This window comes from Amblyomma americanum, chromosome 2, assembly GCF_052857255.1.
Source record: "Amblyomma americanum isolate KBUSLIRL-KWMA chromosome 2, ASM5285725v1, whole genome shotgun sequence".
In the NCBI taxonomy this organism is placed as follows: Eukaryota; Metazoa; Arthropoda; class Arachnida; order Ixodida; family Ixodidae; genus Amblyomma; species Amblyomma americanum.
In genome coordinates this window covers 994,007-1,007,791 of record NC_135498.1, presented here as the reverse complement: position 1 = coordinate 1,007,791, position 13,785 = coordinate 994,007, and the positions used below count along the sequence as shown (strand labels likewise).

The window sequence follows — 13,785 nt, the reverse complement described above, 5'->3', positions numbered from 1 at the left end:
CAAAAATACCTTGTGCCATGGCGTTCTTTAGCCATAGATGCCCTTGCGCCATAAAAATCCAAAATCCAAAATCCGATTCCACGGGGAGTGAGTGCCACTTAAAAATGCTGCAATGTTTGGCTGTGAGCATTTAAGCCATTGTCATGCAGTTTCCGGCTTCTCCGTAACGTAAATCCCCAATTGGTCAATGGGGGCCATATGAACCCAACTGACCAATCAAAGAGCTCCACCAAATTTGAAATTCCCCAATTTGTCAATTGAGAGATGTCACCATGGTCATGTGACCCTGAAGGAACCAAACAGAGAGCACCACCAAATTTTTTAATGCCCAATGATTGGTCATGAGAGATCATGTGATCTTAATTTAATATCATTCAAATAACTTCAATGCAGTTGCCATCTGCCCACCACGGCACTGCGCATGAGCCTTACAGGAGCTTGAGAAGAGCAATCTGGGTCTTGCAGGTGCCTGTGTTTGAAACAGCCACCTGTCAGGGCAGTCGCGCATTGCTTAACCACTGCACCACTGTGCCAATAGGGGCAGGAGGACTCCCTGGGATCCATGAATGCAACTGAGAGGTTCGTGACGTCATCAACACCACTTGACCATCAGTGACCCATGATAGGGCACCACCACGTTTGAAAATCTGAAAAGCCCAAAGTTTGGAATTTGGCCTGCCCCCCAAAGGACCCCAAGAACTTTGGGAGTAGGCCCACCCAAAAAATGAATCAAGGCAGATTAGCAGGGATCAGTTGGTGAATTAGTGGCTCAAATTAGAATAATTCCATATGAAATCCAATGGAAGGTACTTGAACACACTAGAAACCCATGACTCATGCATACCATATAAGGGCAATGGAACCAGTTCCAACCCAAATGCTATCTCATTTCCTTCTTCAAGAATGTAGTTAAGAAGGCCCCCCCCAAGTGCTTAAAAGCTTCGAATGCTTCAAATGGTAGAAGTGAGGAGTGAACCAAATAGCAGAAGTCATTCACAAACTCGGTACTCGAAACTTTTTACCATTCACACGCCCCTAGTATTTTGCCACAGTCGTTGCGCTCTTCTTTCTGCTTTTTTTTTTCACCACATGATCTTGCGACAACTTATGCCCTTAGTTCTCAGTTATCACTGCACCAGGTGAGGACACTTACGTTCTCAGATGCTAGTGAGGGCACATCTGTGCATCAGACTCCCCTGAGCACAGGCAAACAGCAACAGAATAAAGCAGAATGGCTCTTTTCACGCACCTTGTCTGAAGAAAACTTGGTCCTCGTTCAGGCATTGGGACCAAGGCTACACTCTACCAACAAACCATGGCTTGTAAGCAAGGTGAGGTCACACTGACCAACTGTCGACAACAAAGTGTATCGGAGAGGGAAGCAGTTGAATGCAATCTGTGATGACCACTCAACCCGAAGGGACCACCCCTGCAGGACTAACACTGCATCAGCTTCAACTGGTCCATCAATCTGCCTACCCTCCATGGGACCACCAAGACTTGAGATCTTGAGATCGAGGCCAAACTTTTGCTCGCCTCTCATGAGGATATAAAAAAAGTGTCACTCGCAACCACTCTTCAGCTGCGAGGACCCGCAAGAGGGCCCAGTGTCCGAAGGTTAATCCGTACAACTTTGTGTTTTCCTCAGACAGCAAAGTACATACCAGAATGAAATCCAGCCCCGCACCAAGCACTACTCTAACTCTTCTTTTTGCAGCAGGGTCTGAGTTTTACCACAAGAAGGAAGATTAGACATTTGGATTCTTGCACCACTGATCTGACAGTAAAATGGTAGGCACAAAATCTTACCTGATTGAACGAATCCATCGACGGCAACCTTTCAAATCTCGTTTTCTCGCCCAGCCTGGAACTCTTGGTGAGCGCGGATGTGCCTGTGAAACAAAGCTGCCATCACTCAGGACACGCCTGCCCCCAGTGGTCGCTGTCCGCGGCATGAGGGCATAGTGTGTCTGCAACTTCCCGGCTATACACATGTGGCTGGCTGCGAGTGACTTCTAAGAGGACAGGAGACATACTACCACTCGGTACCAGCACAAAGATGTTTATGCACCATTTTTCATTACAGCAAACAGTGCCATCTGGTACATCAGTGTGATGCAGGCCTCCAGTGCCCCGAGTCAGGCGTCAAACAGGCCACTCACACCATAGGTGACCACCAACATGGCAAAGGCACAGCCACAAAACTAGAAAAAAGCATTGTTTTGCAGGCGAAAAATTAAGAATAATTGACACAATTTGGTGTCATGCCACTACATGTGAATGAAACAAGCAAATGCATGTTCCACGATAAGCACATGGCCCAGACTAGCCCAGTTGTCAATAAAGGACTAACGCAAGCAGAAAGGCAGTCAAGAAATACCGAGTTTGCATGTGCGTGCTCATTTCTCTTTCAATATAAAGACGACATTTCGTAGGCATTGAGGAGCAAGTTGAAGAATGCTCAAGCGAAAACTCTGCGGTGAAAGAAGGTACCAGAGCTGTGCTATACATACAGGCAACTCCAAGTGTGATCCATAGTATTTGCGTACAGTAGAGCAAAACGGGACAAAGGAAGACGCACACACCACAGGCATTGTCTGTGTTGTGTTCGTCTTTCTTTGACCCTGGTCCCGTTTTGCGCTACAGTCACATACCATAGATCACTGTTACCGACTCGCCCAAGTGTCTACCCTTGTGAATTTTAAGAGGCAGTGTTGAAGCCTGCAGTGTCAAGACCAGATGTGATGGTTCGCAAATGGAAGCCTTCCGAGATCCTGCAGGAGATTTCTAGGCTGGGTGGCGAGAAAACCTGGCAGAGCCACTGGTGCTCGTGAGTTTTGTAAAAAAAAAAGTATTCCTGTAGCATCAATTCAGGGATGTACATTTCAGAAGCAGATGTTCAAAAGCCCAGCCATTATATGCAGCAGCCCCATGAATGAATCAAGTGGAGAAACAAGCATTTCTCTGGTCGCCTTATTGAGCACATTTATACACCTGTTTTTTGGCTCAGATACCTTTTCAACTCATGCACAAGGGAGCCCTATTCCTTAAATAGGGTGGCTTAGCCACAGACCAGAGTGAGTGGTGCACGTGTGGGAACTCACCCTCGAGTTGCCAGAGGGAGAGGACGTCCACTAGGGTGCCCGTGCGGCGCACTTTCACTGAGTGGGTGGCCAGCTCGTAGTGACCCACCTGGATTGGAAATCTGTTGGCAGCCTCAGCCGACGCTGACTCCTCCACTGCAGCTGTGCAGAGAGAGGGACCTCTGTTGTAATGCGATTCTGGAACATCCAGCAATCCAGCAGCCAGGTAATACTAATGCTCCTAAGCTGCTGCACATGGACTCTGGGAGACGTCACAGCGGAGGGCTGTGGAACACCCGGGGATCCAATCTTTAATGAGTGCCGACGCTGTTCACCACCCCCCCACCGTTCACTGTGATGAGCTTGGCCAGAAGGTGGCACAGTCCTGCTTTGCAACAGCCGCTTCTTTTCATAATGCCAGGTGAGGCTACAGAAGCAATGCAGAAGAAAAGCTTGGTTTCGAGGCTGGTTTTCGTCATAAGTGGTGCATAAAAATGATAATCCCCTGCCATGCAGGACCGCAGTGCACTCACACATGGCGCTCTGCTCAATGGTGTCGTTGCCGATGCTCGGGTGGAACATCTTGGATTTCTTGGTGGTCGGCTCAATCAGGGACTCCTGCGTGCTGCACCAGAGTGCAAGAGGAGAGGCTTCAACCACTCACTGACACACGCTGCCAGGCATGTCTTCTCAATTACTACAACTATTCGCGTTATTTATGCATCAAATACAACTGGTATTTTAGAGCAGCAAGGATGAAACGTGAAACAAAAAAAACTACACAAATGCATCCTGCCACAACTCATGTTCCATTTGAAGACTAGTACGGTTGGAATTATTTTAAAGTATCTTCCAGTGCTCATATGCCCATATGAGCACACTGTTCGAAGGACATGCTGTTTAGGAATCCTACCATCCCGTCCTTTCTCTATACTTTGCAAAGGAGGAAAGAATGAAATCTTCATGCCAGTTCTAAATACAACTTCAAGTCTAATGTAAAGCAAGGCCTTGCTCTTTTGTGTAGCATATAATACAGGATCTCAGTGGTGAGTTTTCCCAAGAGTCTGCTACAGGGAACTTGCATCAGTTCCTTTCTGGTGCACTGCTCCCAGGGAGGAATCTTCTGTCTGCAGAGTGCGTGACTGCCACCACTCCCGCTGACACCATCATCAGCCTGACTGCAGGGCGAAGGCTTCTCCTTTGCCAGGTAATGTCATCTGCCCGCCTCCCTTTCTGCCACCATCTGCTTCGCTTGGCTTCTCTTGGAATCCACTCCGTTACCCTTAAAGGGGCCCCCGAAACACATAATCAGTGCATTGTTTTGCCTGTTGGTTGCATACAATGAGTTATAGTGATGCTATTAGCATCAGTCGTACCGCATAAATATTTTAATTAGCTCGCAAAAACAAATTCATGGCGCTGATGGTGTCACCATACAGTGGTGGTTTTTAGCAGCGGATATGACATCACTGGGCGGGAGCTTGATGATTGGACAAACAGTAAATATACTGCAAATAGTATTAATAAATAGAGACACATTTTGTCAAGTTTTTACGTTTTATATTACATCAAAAAAACCAACTTGTTTGCCTTAGATTAAAGTGCTGTAAATCAAGTAAAACAAAAATACATTATCAGAGGCTCTGGCTACTTTTTGCATCGCAGGACTTTGCACCTCTCTGTACATATCCTACGACTTAGTACACAACCCTTATGGCTACTCTCTATGTATCTGCGAACGGCTTTGCGGAATCGATCCGATCAAGCCATTGCACTCTATAAGCATTCGTTTCGGTGTCAAGGAAGGATACAAAGAAAAAAGCATTCGTTTCACATTTAGCAGTGTGCATCGTTAGCTAGTGGAGGATCACCAGGCGGCGGTGCCAGATGGCGCCACGTTCCCGTGAACAGCGCGCGCCTTGCTTGCCGTGACCAATCAGTGCGTTCCTGGCGGTGGGCCATGGTAGGTGGTAAGCACTAGCGGTACGCGCTATGCTAAATGTATCTAATATCTTGCGCGGGCCATCACTCTGCCGCAGTATCTCGCGCTCAAGTTCGGATCCAGTTCGGATCGCGTTCGGATCCATAAGTCAGGGAGCGTCACTGATCAGTGTTCCCTTCTGCGCCGTCGACGTGACGATGAAGCAGCGCTGGGTCAGCTGGACATTCACGTGGTTGTTGTAATGTTGTAACCAGAAAGCGGCACTACCAGCCTTGGCAAGAAAGAGTTGCAGCAATTAGGCAACCATGGTGTGCAAACTTCTGCGACATGCTCCGATAGGCTGTTTTGATTGGTCCCGTCCCGTGTCATCATTGGGAGAGGGCAGCATTTTGTTTTCTTGTATTTTTAAATTTCTTCACTGAATAACTCCCGTTCCTATGTATCGATTCCTGTAATTCTTTTGAGTCAGCATCAGTGTGACAAAAAGAATCCATCTGAAGTATAGCCGGCATCCATTCAAGCAGTGTTTCGCAGCCCCTTTAAGGACCAGCGGTTTTTGTCTTGCCTTCGCATTACATGCCCTGTCCAAGCCCATTTCTTCCTCTTGATTTCTGCCAGAATCTCACTAACCCGCGTTTGTTCTCTAACCCACACTGCCCACTTCCGGTCTCTTAACGTTACACCTAGATGAAGTGCACACCCAGCAGCTGTAGCCGGCAGCCCTGGAAGCTGGAAATGACACCCTCTGAGCACTCACTACTTCTTCTTCAGCGTGGGCAGCACTGAAGCTGGTGATCGAAACAGCAAGGATGTTCCCCTGAACTTGAGCTGCCCAACAGCCAGCAGGAACTCATTGAGGGGCAGCTGACCCCCAAAGGGCAGGTTGAAGCTCCTGCCAAAAGAAGCAAAAGACGACGATAAAACCACTATGGCCCCTCCTTGGTAAGCCATGCAACTTTTTGGGCTACCTGAAAAGACTGCCCCACATACAACAGCACCTGTAATAAGGGAGCAAATTACTCATTGGCATCCACCCAAGCGCAGCCATATATGGCTGCAACGGAAAGCCTTAACTACAAAGTTTCTGTGGAAGCTGTATAGCTTTCCTTTGTAGCCATATGGCTGTGCTTCGGTGGATACCAGTGAGTAATTTGCTCCCTTATTACAAATTTACTCCATCTTGGGGGATTCCGCTAAACATGTGACCACAACAGCACCTGTTATCACACCATCCACCATGCCCCATACCTGGGGCCTTTGAGGAAAAATAAAATGAAATAAATCATCAGAGCTTTTGGACACCAAAGCGTGGGACTGCACACACTAGCAGTGTGTGCCTCGCAAACAGAGGAAGCATGCAGCAACTACTCGTTCAATGCTTTTCTTCTTTTCCAGCGGCATTTCTGAGAGCGTCAGCACAATCACTTTGGTCCATTGTGCTCCTGTGAGACATGTCTTTGCAACAAACATGGCAACGTTCCCCATAGTGGCCGAGGGAGCTCACTTAAAAGCAGCACTTACACGGCACTTGTGGCAGTGAATTTGTCCAATGCAGCTTCATCCATTGTGATCCCTCTCATCACCTGGATGTCCTTGACCATTTTCCTGCACAAGGGAGGGAGAAACAGAAGAGGCTCTCCTTTGGTTGGCGTCCCCACCAGCCACGCTCCACTACAGCGGAGCCCCTGCAGATGACTTCTGCTACAGGCGAGCACTACAACATGCAGCCACAAATGAACATAACACACTTTCAGCAGACATGACATCCAGGGTGTACGTTTCACACATTAGGCTTTACATCATTTAAGGCCAAAAAAAGAACAGCGTGCCTGAACTCGGCATACTCCATGATGCCATCGCAGTTGGAATCGTAGAGGCGGAAGATATGGCGGCAGCGCTGCTCGCCCGGGTTGCCACCGTGCTGGGTGCCCGGCTCCATGGCTGCCAGCCCCAGCACCAGCTCCTTGAAGGTAAGTGCCCCCCGGTTGTGCACGTCCATGGCCCTGCAGAGGAGGAGGAGGAGGGGACCCTAAGTGACAGCTCTGCTCTGCTGTGCCCTACCCACCTGAACAGGTCGGACACATGAGGTGTCATCTCCCAACCCAGGCAGGTGACATACTTCTGGAAGGTCACCTCGCTCATGTACGTGCTGGGCTTCGCAAACTTGAAGAAGTCAAAGCGCACCGCATCTTGTTCTGCAACACACACACACCTATCATATGGAAAGCACGACAAACACTACCAGACGTCACAGCAGCAGCATGCACAAACATGCACGGAACTTGCAAGTTGAGACGTCTGTGTCATTATTCCATTTTGGCCCACACGTCTGAAGCACAGCTGAGAGCATACCTTGTTTGTATTAAAATGCCCTCAAAGAAAGCTACTCAACTGTGCAGCCGCTTAGAACATGGGCATCAAGGGGGCAGTGATACTCGGAGGGAAGGAGACCCTGGCCTGATTTTGTGCCCGAGATATGACACACTGTGAGCCATCACCCAAGTTGCCTTGGATGCTTGATGATGTCCGGACTTGCTTGTGCTAAATGTGGTTGAAATAAATGACAAATAAATTAAATATTCATCACACAGTAGCTTTCATGCCATACTTACTGGGTTAGCAGCTGTTTTCTAGGACACAATTATGTGAACCATATAAATACTACCTCAGGACCCATACAAAATTTAGCAAGTTTTCAGAAAATTTGTGTACTTACACAAATGGGTACAACAAAGCACAGAAATGACTTATAATTTGATGGTTATTTGGCACACAAGGAAGGGGCTCGTTATAGCACACATATGAATAAGGCCAACAGTCACCGAGTCTGTGACAACACTGCATGTCAAAAACAGCAATTGCATTACAAATACACTACTCCTGTGCTCTTGCCACATGCTTTTGAACATATTTACACAGTGCATCAGGATATGCAGCCCTGCCAGAATACCCCTTTTCAGAGGAAAGAAAAGCGAGAAATGCTTTACAATTCAGGCAGTGACAGCAACTAACCAACTGCGTTCACACCACTCTGACCTTAACAAGTACTAAGCACAGTTCTAGGGTGCACAGTTTTCTCTGAAAGCAGCCCAAAATCAATCTTTAATCATTAACACTGCACTCTGACATTGCCCCTGCTGTCTTAAGGGGACTAACCAAGATTCTGCTCCAGACAGGCAATTATTCCTTGGGAACACTACCAGCGCTTTTTTTTTTTTTGGTGCAGAGAGGTGCCTGCATTGATGCAAAAATTGAAAATGAAATTCCCAACAGCAATTCTAGGAACGGTTAAGTAATTTTTGTGCCACATGTTTGGCAGAGCTCCAATCAGAAACGCCACTTTTGAGTGCAAATTCCCTGCTGCGAACTTGCTGCATAAACGGCAACACGCAGGTTGAGTGCACAGAATGTGACGCAGAAAACTGGGCACTTCTCTCTGCATCATCCGTCTGTCCATCCTCAGGTTTGCACTGTTTTAATTATGAGATTCTTTGCACTCTGGGATATGTTCAACGCTCTGCTTTCCCATATTTTGACAGGACTTGCCCATTGACGGCAAAACAGTGTTACACAGCAAAGTAAATGATGCACCAATCGTGGTCACATCACCAGGCACAGTTGCAGAAATCCATGAGGGGTACTGCCAGGTGTATTTCGATTTATGTAACTCTGTTTATGGTAAAAAAGTTGGGCAGAGTTTAACCATGGTTATACCTTAAGGCCGAGCGATAGCTCTGGCATCCAGACTCTTCTTCTTCCATGGCTAGACGGTCCCAAATCTTTTTCTTCCATGGATAGCGAAGCAAGAGCGGCTACACGGCATTTATATGCACCCCATATGTTGACCACCTTGACGAAGTTCATTTAAGGTGAAATGTCAAAATTTCAGGAGCCCTTCACTACGCCATCCCTCATGGCCTGAGTCGCTTTGGGACGTCAAACCCCCATAAACCAAACCAAACCAAAGGGCAAATCACCATGGTGAGCGTGAGGCACCATGGTGTACTTTTGGTAGGCATGGTACACCATAGGGTTTTAACTTGGTTAAACCTATTATAGTGTAAAAGCATTTCAAAATCACTAAGTTCAAAACTTGGCAATGGCCTGGGCCAAATTTGGAGGTTGCCATCGTGTCGGGCATGCTCAATTATGGTTGGATATCAATTTTGGCCCAAATCAACCTAGGCCAAATTTTGGGAGTGGCCTAGGCCAAATTTTTGGAAATGACCAGGGTCAAATTTGGAGGACGCCAACATGTCGGGCAAGGTCAATTATGGCTGGACATCTGACATTTAACTTAACGCGGTTGCTAAGTGGACTATCAAGGTCAGTCAAGGTCGAGGATTGCACTGACACTGAGATCGACTTTTGTACGTAGTTGAGCTATCACTCCAAAATTATATATTATTTGCAGTCACATGATGCTGGCTATCAGTCTGGCTTGACTTAATATTCTTCTTTAGTGCCTCTTAAACTGATTGTTAGGGGCATCCTGCAGTTAGCAGGTTGCCCCTCACAAACTAACTGCAGGTGCCCCTTAAAAACGGCTTTGTGGACCAACGTGAGCCACTAGCAGAATGGGCGTGAGGATTGTGAAGTGCCTCACACAGAGCATTCGATGCTTTAATAGCTCAATGGTAGACTCTTGCTATATCATACAACTGCCACCCATACTTGACAGCTTCTGCAAGTTTTTACCTCATTTGCCTAGTGACTGCTGCATATGCCTAGGCTCCCTGTGGCGTGCAATGCAGCACAAGAGCACCAGACTAACCCTGCTGTCCAAATTTTGCCGACTCGAGCATCTGCTCGATCTGGGACTCGCGAGCGGGCACGTTGGAGCGGGCGGGCGTGCCCTGGGCGGCCAGCGGTGTGCTGGCATTCATCTCGACAAACTCGCAGGGAACAGGTGGCTGTCGGTTCTGCAGCAGCAGCTTGCACAGATCGGCTGGCTCCATGCCCAGGAAAGGGAATGGCCGCAGCTTGGCCATGCGCTGCATCTCCTCTGCAGCCACCCACTGGACGTGCACCGCCTCTGCCAGCTGCTGACAAGGAGAGGACTGCTCTGTTACGCTTGTTCCCACATTCTTAAAAGAAGTAGGCAGAAACTTCTCACTTAAATTCTTTTTCCCAACCAGACAGACCTCTGTCGAATGCTTTCTTTTGAAAAACTCCCAGCCCTGGACAAACGAGTGAGGTTTGTTTGTGGCCCCTCTGTTTGAATATTTTCATCCTCCCCTCATGTCCTATAAGAGGTAAGCAATTAAAAGACGGCGTAATAGCCTTCATTGCAATAAGGCAGTAATTACTCATTGGCAGCCACCTAAGCGCAGCCATATGGCTACAAAGGAAATCTATACAGCTTCCACAGAAACTTCGTAGTTCTGAATGAATGAAGAAAAATTCGTCCGGGCCGGGGTTTATACACGGGACCACCACTTCACCGGAGCAGTCGCTCTACCAACTGAGCTAACTGGGATGGCTAGCTAATGGCAGGGCGAAAGCAAATTGATCATTAGCTCAAAGTGGGAACAGTGTTGGTAGAATGTTTAGGTAAATTACAAACTGACTCCACCTTGGGGGATTCTCCTAAACATTTGACCAATAGTCTTTATTGCTCACGTAATAGGATATGATGCAAGAAATCATTCTCTCTCATGAAACACTGCTGCTAATTACATGCAGTTGGTTTCAAGTATGGATGACATTCAACTTTCATTTGTTTTGTGGCTCCACTTGATTTCATAAAATGGAGCACCCCACCACCAACGAAAATGAACAGTTGCAAACATAGGTGTCCAACCATTTGCCTCACAAAGAGCCCCCGCTGGTATGCGCTGGCACGAGAACGGTCGACACTTTCAGCAGGGACAGAGTGAAACAGCCATTTGTTTGGGAAAAGCATTGTGCATCTGCTGGCCACAGGCCAAGGAGGGTCACAGAAACCAATGCGGCCCATTTTTGAGCTTCAGCGCAAGCTCTGCTCTTATACCTATTATCACGCTAGGTCCTCCTAAAGTAATACGAAAAATGACAGGACAGTATGCCAGACCCAGACACACAAAGTTGTCCAAATGTAAATATGCATGCAGAGTACGGAAAGGGATGAACACACCGGATGAAGCACTTCTAACAACTGTTTATTCTCTGACCAAACATGACTATATACACATATCAACGGCATATCATATGCAGAAGAGGGAAGAGCACACCATGCTGGCAAGAGTGATATGAAGGAAAAAAATTATCAACACGTGCGTTTACAACAGCTGAAGATTACTGTTCTTGAAGCAGTTTAATTCAGTCCTCCCTAACATCACCAAAGGCGAGCTGACACATTGCTTATTTGGGAGCAACATGCATAGCAAAAGCTTCGATAATTTTGCATCTCTGTCTGTTTCTAGCCCGACCTATTACCTTGGTGTTTTTTAGCATTGGGATGCATTTACAGTGTGCGCAATGAGGTGCCAGATTCCCGGATTTTGCAACTTGTTCACACGATCTTTTGTGTTCTATAAGCCTCTTGTTGAGGCACCTACCCATTTACCCTATGTAGGGTGTGACGAAAACATCATTTACAGCATTCCGCTTAGCTGTCAACGAACCTACGTAGGGCAAACAGGTATGTGTATATAGTCATGTTTCTTCAGAGAATAAACAGTTGTTAGAAGCGCTTCGTCCTGTGTGTTCGTTCCTTTCCGTATTTTGCTAGTGCTCACCAACTCCCTCAAGGCTGTATTTCCAAATAGCCCCAGTAGTAGCACTTTTGGCATGCAGAGCAGCTCGGCACTGGGCCTGGTAGGACCAGCAAAAATATTGCAGCAGTGCTGCCTGCTGAGGTGTCTTTAGTCTGTGCACTGTTAGGGTAAACAGTTTTTCTGCCTTGTTTTTTCAAAAGCTAAACAAACTCTGCTTATTATACACACAAATGAAATGACGCTGTCATCACACACACACAAAAAAGACACCACCCTGAGCAATGCTTGGCATCTAGGTATGTGCCACAGTGCCGCGCAGGACAGGAAAAAAAAATTACAAAGCTGCACACAAACAGCCATACCACTTCATCAGAGCCCTGATCTGGCTGTTCATTCACCCGCGCTGCAAAGATGACCCTGGTGAAAAATGCCCGATGAAGACCCGGTTGTATCCGCAGAACTTGAATGATGCCCTGGTTGGTGAACGACTTGATGGACAGCTGCGAAAGACAGGCGCCGAAATAACTGAGCTTGCAGAGGCCAATGCAGAGCAGACACTCATAATAGTGTGCAGCCAGAAAACCTTTCACTCAGGTACACACACTTTGATTAATATATGGGTTTTAACATGCCAAACCATCATGCTCGTCATGACTGCTGTAATTGTTTGGTATTATCTTCTGTCACAACATTGTTATTTCTGACATTATTGTTAAGACCAAGACCTGCACAGATGGCACTGCTCCAGCGCACATGTTCTAGTTGATGCCTTTTGCTGCTAGGATAGGACCATTACTGGCGGTGTGGCACTAATTTATACCTGCTGGGAAAATGGCCTCCTTGATCATTTTATTTCAAATAGGGCAGTTTTATTGTTCATCCATTTATCTATGCTAAGCACGGTGGTACCAACAAAAAGAAAGTGGCTAAAAAAGAAGACACTTTTATATACTCTTCGAGAGCGGAAAAAGTCGCTCTTATGGCTATTTTCATTGCTGATGTGAAGAAGCAGAGAAAGACAAGCTAAATGTACTAAATAGCGCAAACGAAATGAGAGGTGATGATGATGATCACAGCAGACGGACAGGGAAATCGAGCATCTGCAACGGTCAAAAGTCCTCAACGAAAGCGGGCACACGCAGCACCCCGCTATCTGTGCACATCTGTAGTTCAGTAGGTCTTGGTAAAGACATGGTTCCTCCTTTTTTTGTTTGAGTGGTACAGATTTGATTCCCTTTGTTAGAATTTCAACCTGGAGTTAGCAGTGTTGTAAATAAAAAATTGGAGGGGAAGCTTGCTCCGCCTTAAGGGTGTGACATGATGGCTTCAATGGGTTAATGTCTGTATATGTGGATTGGTCATTCACACACAGTCCTCCTCATGCCACTCCTGGTGCAGCAGAGTGCCACTGGGTGGAGCTTGTGCGACCCAGCTGTTGCTCTTCCTGAGCAACCTCTGGCGGCCAATGATTCATTTAGCGGCCATGGTGGTCAGTTTGCTCACAGTTCTGCGGTGGCATAAATCCACACAAATTTCAGGGGGGTAAACAGCTCTCCAGCTCCCCGTACTTAACAAGTCCGAGATGCGGGTATATCCTGAAGTACCGACAATGCCGCTGCCGTCAGCAGAAGCCTAGCTGACCAGGGGCGATACAGAGCAACAAACTGTCGAGTTGACGAGGGAAGGTTCTAAAACATCCCCCAGCGAAAGACCCTTATCGTCCAGCTACAAACCCTGCGCAGTGCACCATGCACACAGTTAAATACGACACAATATGCCGCATTTTAACGGTGGATGCTTTCCAAATGAGTAGAATGATAAGTTCTCCTGCGTTCCTGACCTATGAAAAGCAAACTAATTGAAGATACTTTGTATTTTCGAACAACCTTTGCGTAACCAATGCAGATGTGGTATTTGGGATTGCGAATCGCTCTCTTGGGATCTGCAGAGTGCTTGGTCTTTATAAAGTTACCAGCCCTGCTCGAAGGGGAGCTTTCTCCTTATTTCGCACTGCTGTATGAAGTCTCCTCACCATGTAAGTAAAGCTAAGTCCATAACAATG

The 13,785-nt window shown here is 47.0% G+C and overlaps 1 protein-coding gene across 10 annotated transcripts in view; it reads right to left on the bottom strand.

Annotated features, from left to right (window-relative positions):
• The window catches only part of LOC144120416 (uncharacterized), a 71,134-nt gene that overhangs the window by 55,452 nt on the left and 1,897 nt on the right, over positions 1-13,785 (bottom strand). For 6 of the 10 annotated variants that reach the window (XM_077652761.1, XM_077652767.1, XM_077652763.1 and 3 more), the window contains exons 2-10: positions 12,086-12,223; positions 9,800-10,070; positions 7,091-7,220; positions 6,855-7,028; positions 6,547-6,630; positions 5,783-5,917; positions 3,617-3,708; positions 3,105-3,245; positions 1,810-1,892 (exon numbers count right to left, since the gene is read on the bottom strand). In XM_077652761.1, the coding sequence (XP_077508887.1) occupies positions 1,810-1,892; positions 3,105-3,245; positions 3,617-3,708; positions 5,783-5,917; positions 6,547-6,630; positions 6,855-7,028; positions 7,091-7,220; positions 9,800-10,070; positions 12,086-12,223 (1,248 nt within the window). The remainder of the gene's footprint in view (positions 1-1,809; positions 1,893-3,104; positions 3,246-3,616; positions 3,709-5,782; positions 5,918-6,546; positions 6,631-6,854; positions 7,029-7,090; positions 7,221-9,799; positions 10,071-12,085; positions 12,224-13,785) is intronic. The other 4 variants (XM_077652762.1, XM_077652765.1, XM_077652769.1 and 1 more) reach the window with 1 other exon arrangement.